This window comes from Buteo buteo, chromosome 1 (genome assembly GCF_964188355.1).
Source record: "Buteo buteo chromosome 1, bButBut1.hap1.1, whole genome shotgun sequence".
Lineage (NCBI taxonomy): Eukaryota > Metazoa > Chordata > Aves > Accipitriformes > Accipitridae > Buteo > Buteo buteo.
Genome location: NC_134171.1, coordinates 83,439,842 through 83,446,657, shown reverse-complemented (window position 1 = coordinate 83,446,657; position 6,816 = coordinate 83,439,842). Strand labels below are relative to the sequence as shown.

Sequence of the window (6,816 nt, the reverse complement as noted above, 5' to 3'; positions counted from 1 at the left end):
CCTGGCTCCTGTGTTTGGAGATGCTGTGACAGGTTTTCCATCCTCATCTTCCAGAGGGGGCTCAGGCATGTAAAACCTCTATTTTCCATCTGCCAAAGAGCATGAGCTCTCTTCTTCTTTCCACACATGGCTCACCTACCTCCCCTCTCATTTCCCATCACCTATTTTTCAGTGCCTTCAAGGAAATCTTTGACCTCACTGAACTAACTTGAGGCTTTCTATGGGTTGGTGCCACCACATGACGTGGTTTTAAGCAGTTTAATGTCTGTAGAAGCACAGCAAATCCACGCAGCAGAGCACTTCTTTCCTGCCACGGTCCTGGTCTTTGGGAGGTATCTGCACCACGTTTTTGTGGGCCTCTGATTTAGGTACCATGGGAAGGATGTCTGGAGGATCCAGTGGGCGTAAAAAAAAAAAAATTAAAACATCTGTTAAACATAACAGAAATAAAAAATGACTCAAATCAAACTCTTCCCTGCAAAAGTATAGCTGCTGCAGAAAATACAGAAGCTATTAGGATATTTCTAACACGTTTCAGTTGATGCTGGCCTGGATAAGTCCACAGATCAACATGTGAGGGCCACTCTTCTGAATTACTGGCATCCAGGAAGCGGTTAACTTACATATAGTCGCAGGCTAGGTCCTCACCCTCCTTCTCCCTTTTCAGAATTACCACTCAGCATGCACAGATATTAGCTACCCGCAATGACTGCGAGCTTTTCCTTCCTGAGAAAACACCACAATGTTTACCAATATACATGTTAGTCACACATCAAAACCACCGTGACTACTACCAAGACAATTCAGAAACCCTGGGATTATAGCATCTCAGTCAAGTTCTCCTTTCTCGCCGCGTCCACATTTATTTCACCTTTCCTACCCGAAGCAGAAACTTGTAGCAGCTTGAGGACCAGCTAGGCAAATGCCCGTCTTCTGGGGCCATGTGGTGGGGATTCACCAAACTACCCCAGTGTCCTGGGGGAAACCCAAGCGCCTTGCTTCAGCGCTGGGCTTCACTATGAAAATCCGCCTCTAGGTATGAATCAAGAGGGCGTGCATCTGAAAGGGAACCGCCGGTTATGCTCCGTTCGTCTTGGCAGCCGGGCAGGCCATGACTGCCGTGACACCCCAGCGCCTGAAACCGCGGAGCTGAGCCCGCACTTTGAACCGTCTTTCCAGAAGCACCCGTGGGCCAGGCCAAGGACGCTGTTGGGCAGCGCTGCCTGCCCAAAGGATGCCCTGATGGCTCTGCCGCTTCTCGGCAGCCCCAGGGTGAGCGCGTTACTTTTGTCCCGGCAGCGTTGGCTTCTCCTACTTGGAAGGGAGCTGCTGCCGAGGCCACCTCTGCAGAGGAGACAACTTTCTCGGTGCTCGCAATGAAGAGGAGGCCGTGCCGTCCTCCCCCCGAGGGACGTGGGGGTTTCATCCTGGGTACCGAGTGAGTTAACGATCACCATGATGGTCAGGGAAGAAGTGTTGCAAGGACAGGCATAAAGCAACGTACCGGCACAAAGCAGCGCATCCTTAGAGGAGGCAACCTCGGTGAAAGCACCTGGAATCTTGCATAGGTCTGGGGGCAAATGTTTACCCTAGGCTAAAAGTGAAGTCGCTGTGGCCGAACTGATGACCCAGGACCCCTCTAAAGTCGCCTCTCTAAATCCATCCAGCCAAAACACGCTTCTGTAGCTCCTACTTCTCTCCAGGGTAGACGGGAGATGGATGCCTGCCCCGTAGCCACAGATCTGGGGCGTGATCTCACTCATGAGTTATCTTGGTCTGCCCACTGCATGTCTCCCAGGGGTAAATTCTTCCCGTAACAGTTTTCCTAAGCACTGCCAGCACTGGTGTTCGTTTTCTTCAGTTGTGGAAGAGCTACGCTTGGGGCACCGGCGGTGTGCCCCGAGTCTGTCCCCATGCAGCTCGGGGGAAAGTTGCTTTCACTTCTCTCTGTTTTCCCCAGCTGTAAAAGCAGGATCATTTTAAAAGTAATGAACTTCAGAAACAGCTTGAAACTTTTTTTAGTGCCTCCGTAGCACTTTGAGTAGGTGACCGGTCACGTCTCCTGGTAAATTGCTGCCTTCCCCACCGTTTTGCAGATTTTTGTTTGATGAGGCCCCTGCCACGACCCAGCAAAACCACTTAAACCAGTCTTAGGTTGGGCTCCTTCTAATAACTCTCTGCAAGGAAATTGAAAATTCTGAAAGTATTGAACAAAACCCGGTTTTAAAGCCATCTCCTTTTCCACTGCCATAGCAGCAAGGCTCTCATTCCCTCCATAGGACTTTGGGAATAGCTCATGAAAATTGTCCCTGGCCTCTCTGTGACCCTGGTGTACAGGGAGTTAAACTCCTCGCTTGTCCGCTTTTGACCTTGATCTCTTGAACAAGATCTTCACAAGACTTTTGGACCTCTCTCGGAGAAAAAAAGAGTCTTTAAGAGAAAGATAAGTAGCTTACAGTTTGAGTGGAAGACTTTTTTTTTTTATTAGTTTACCATTTTGTTACTATATAAAATGCTGATGTGATTTGAAAGCTCCGAATTACAACGTTATCATGCAACCACAACATTTTTCTTCTGCCCTCTTCCTTCCTCCTTGCCTCGCAATCGTGGCCACGTGTCCCCTTCCCCTTTTGCTTCCCAGCTGGTGAACTTGCCTTATTCAGGCCACCCCCCCCCAGTCCCACCAAAACCCGAGAGCGTGGGGTGCTGCCGCGGCCGTCACCTTGTGGCGGTGGCCCTTGAATATCCCGTGTGAGAGCCCAAGGTGTTGGCATTACAGGACTGACTCCTTGCGTGCCGAAACACATCGCTTCAGTCCTTCAGTGGCTCATTCTGAGAGAAACCCCAAAGGCGCTGGGAAATGTGTGGAGGAACAAGCACCAGGCAATGGTCCCCCAAAACGGGCAGGCGTATCTCCGTGTGTGGAAGGCTCGGAGGATGCCGCGTTGCCAGAATAAAGCCTTAAAGCCTTGTGGGCACGTGGCTCTACGGCATTATAAGGATGTGCATGGTCTGACGTCCCTTTTTATACGCTCCTATGGTTTTTCACTGCCATGTAATGCGTCTACTTTGGTGTCAGTAGTTTGCCCGCTCCGTTGGTTTGTCCCTGCCGTGAATGATGGAGAACTGGCTTACAGACCGCAGGGCACACTGCGCCTCTGAGCTGATAATGTAATAAAATCTGCTTTTCCTGAAACGGTAGGCAGGCAGGACACGTCTAAGCCCAGCCTATTTCAGGTCTGAAGTGCTGTAATGGGCTACTAAATGGGGGCAAATAGGAAGACCCCTGAAGCTACCCCTGGTGCCACCCCGCGGCTCCTTGCGCATCCAGACGGGGATTTGATCCCTGCGTTATCGAAGGGCGCTCTGGACATAACGTAGAGAGATGTTCAGAAGGGAACCGGCGGGGCTGTAGCCCCTCTCCTCCAGTCCCAGCGCCGCACGGGGACAGCTCGGGTCTCACCCTCACAAATCCCCGAGTCCATCCCAGCTCCGTCGCTTTTCCTGCTGCCGTTCTCCGGCATCCATCTGCGTTTCACTCCCAGGCCGCTGGTACCCAGAAAGTCGCTGCTGATAAACGGGCGCATCAGCACTTAGTCACAAATGTGCAGAGATGTGGGGAATAGTTTGCTTTTTGCTGATGCTACGGTACCAGTCATCTCTTGCATTTCCTGGGTGTTTTACTCGTACAGCGAAGTGCTAGATTTGAAGGCTCTGAGTGGAAACATATAGCAGAGATCTTGATTATTTTTCCCCAGTACGGTGCTAGGCATTTTTGCTGATGTAAGTGATAGCAAAAATAGCGCGGGGGAATTATAGCCCTAAAAAAGAAATATGTAAATATCTGAGTGCATTAAAAAAACCCTGCTTACCCGGGGTTTGTGCTCCGATTTTATGCTGGACTCTTTTTGTGGTCGAGGGGTAAATGCTGAAGGGAACAAAAGGCGATGTTTGTACAGACGCAGCTAATGAGAAACAGGGTGTGGGGAAGATGACGCGGGGAATCTAAACACGCACTCGATTCCAAGGGCTGGTTTTAATCAATAATATCATAAATTCAGTTTCTGACTCGGCTGCGGGGAGCATCGGAGAAATTACGTCACCTCTTCGCGGTCCGCCGGTCAGATGTGACTGCCAAAGTTTGAATCTTGCCGCTTGTGTCAGAGCGTGACCCTCCCAAATAAATAGGGGTGTTTCTTCACCTGGTTCCTCAGACCATCTCTGGGGGCTGAGCCTGTTGCGAGGATGCGAGCGCCGGCTGGGATGGGGACGGGAGCACGGGGGCTGCTGCTGCTGCTTATGATGGTGATGATGATGATGATGATGATGATGTCCCACTCAGCCCACGCAGGTGAGCTTCTGACAACTTTGCAGAGATACCCGCGGCTGTCAGCTCCCAGCCTGCCGTGGTCGGGCATCGCCTGTATCCTGTGCCAAAAGGGACCGGAGGAGACGGGGATTCCTCCTGGCCGTTTAGCCCAGGGTTTTTCTCATAGCCAAGGAAAGAGAGCGACCGTCTTCCTCCGTTAGGACCCGGCTCAGCTTTCAGGAGCTGCGTGAGAGCAGGGTACTGAGGTAGAGGCTCAGATAACAGTTTCTTACCATGGTCCCCAAAGCGTTGTCAGTGAAAGCACGGGAAGGGACGCTTTCTTTGGCTCTCGAATAGATTCGGCGTTGCCGCATCTCTAAATAACGCCATTTGTCTCTAAGTCGCTACCTTCTCTCTTTCTCAGCCATCCTGGAGGTGAACGGAAACCTCAACTGTAGGTGCGTAAAGACAACTTCGGACTACATCAGTCCGAAGCGATACGAAAGCATTGAGATAAGACCCGTGGGAAGCACCTGCAGACGTACAGAAATCATGTAAGTGCTGCGGGTGGCTCGTGGGGCAGAAAGCTGCTTTCTCCTCCGGCTCCCGCAGAGCAGCGGGGCCGCTGCTTCTCCAACCCTCCAGCTTTTTTCCTCTCTCTTTCTGAAAACAAAAGCTTTTCAAAAATGCCGGCAAGCTTACGCTTCGGGGCTGAGGAACATCGGTTCAACTCCAGTGGAGGAAAGGCAGCCGAGCCGACCTGCCAGAGGTCCCCAGGACCTAAATGACCCTTTCCAGCAAGGGAAAGCGTGATTTCCCCGTGCTGGTGCTTAGTGGGGAGCGTGCTGGTGGGGGGTGTTTGCAGTTTGAAGGAAGCATATTCTCGGACTCCGAGGCAGGAGGAGCCATAAACAATTTTTCCACTACCGATACGCAACACTCCTGAGGGTAAACAGCATCTCGGGTCAAGCCCTTGTCTCGTTACTCCTGTTCTGACTCAAGCAGTGCGTTAAGCAGAAGTGTAAGATTTCTTTAACCGCTGGGCGCTGATACGTTTGTAAGTCTACAGAGAAAATTGTCTTTGAACACGCTTCGAGCACGGTCTCCGCTCTGCACGGGAACGTGTTGCATCTTGCTTTTTCCTGACAGTCCTGTGGCTTCCCTCGGTCGCTAGCAGCTTTCTGCGATCCGCTGGCGCTGTAAATGAAAGCCGAGCCTTGCAGATCAGCTCGGGCCGCTCGAATCCCTGCCTTCGGAGGGGAGGGTGATGCTCACCAGCTCTCCTTGCGTTTCAGAATTAAACTAAAAACCTCAGGGAAAGTGTGCGTGAATCCCGACGCCCCTTGGGTAAAGAAACTGCTGAAGCGTATCGCTAGCACGTAAGTTGCTTTGACGAAAAACCCTTTGGCTGGGGTGGCCCTTGGACGGCATCCCGTCGCCTCTGCGGTCCTGGGGAGCGCTCACGGGACCCAGGGCTCTTGGGGGGCTGCTGGGGTCCTGAGGTGATGAGGGGTGAGACCTCGCTGTGCAAAGCAGCGTTCGGTCGTCGATGCTGCCGTCCGCGGGTTGTGCTCTCCCCGGCTTGTGCCTCTGAAAACATTTTGGGGGAAAAAAAAAAAAAAAAAAAAAATTATTGGGGGGTGGGAGGCTGGAAATGGCAGGAGGAGGGTTTGCTCATTGCGAGGGCGATAACGTATCGATGCTCAGGTGGGAAAGCCGCCCTCCTCTTCATCGTGCTCGGTTTGTAGCATAGCGTAGGGACGGCCGGGAGACGTCCCCGCGAGTGATGCCCACCCCGGGGAAATGGCGGCGAGTTCCTTCAGTTGGGGCAGGAGCTTCCTCCCCCCCCTCCCCGGACCCGCTTTTCTCTGTGTTCACATGTTTCTCCTCCTTCTGCTTTTCGCAGGAAGAAAAAATAAGTTTCCTGCTAAGGAAGTGGACGCTCAGGGCCCCGAAACGGGCTGGCAGATGACGCGCAGGCGTGCAAACCTGGCCGATCCTCACTTTGCCCTCGCTTCCCCCCCACTTTTCCAAAATCCCCACGTCCCGGCCCCGGTGTCAGCCGCTGCGGGGAGGGCGGCTTGCTGCTGACCCCAGCCCCGCGGCAGGTTCGTGGGGGTGTTCCCCCCCCCCCGCTGCGTTCGGTCCTTGGATCAATATGAATACGAACCCTTCATTTATTTACTCGCCCATAGGCTGTGAAGCCTGTTTTTTTGGCAGGGGCTGCTCCCATCTCTGTAGGAATGACTTTCTGACTCTTTCCGTGCAAAGCGCTCATCGGCGGAGTGTGTGTCTGGGTTTTTTATTACGCAGCGTGGCGTGTCCCATCCTGAGAGTTCAAGTCAAATAAAATTCAGGTTGGTTTTTTTCTTATTCTGTTGTATTTTTTTCCCTGGATCTCCTAGCTTCGAAGAAACTCAGCAGAGCTTTGATAAACCCCGCTGTCGTAACCTTCCTGGAGCTGAATTTACCGTCATTTGCATCTGGCACTCTGGTATCGATGCTGT

The 6,816-nt window shown here is 52.3% G+C and overlaps 1 protein-coding gene across 1 annotated transcript; it reads left to right on the top strand.

The window, feature by feature from the left end:
- Positions 1 to 4,245: 4,245 nt before the first annotated feature.
- LOC142030359 (interleukin-8-like) lies at positions 4,246 to 6,440 on the top strand. The gene is made up of 4 exons (XM_075026464.1): positions 4,246 to 4,351; positions 4,734 to 4,863; positions 5,605 to 5,688; positions 6,216 to 6,440. The coding sequence occupies exons 1-4, from the start codon at positions 4,246 to 4,248 to the stop codon at positions 6,226 to 6,228; spliced, it is 333 nt and encodes a 110-aa protein (XP_074882565.1). The 3' UTR covers positions 6,229 to 6,440.
- The last annotated feature ends 376 nt before the right edge of the window (positions 6,441 to 6,816 follow it).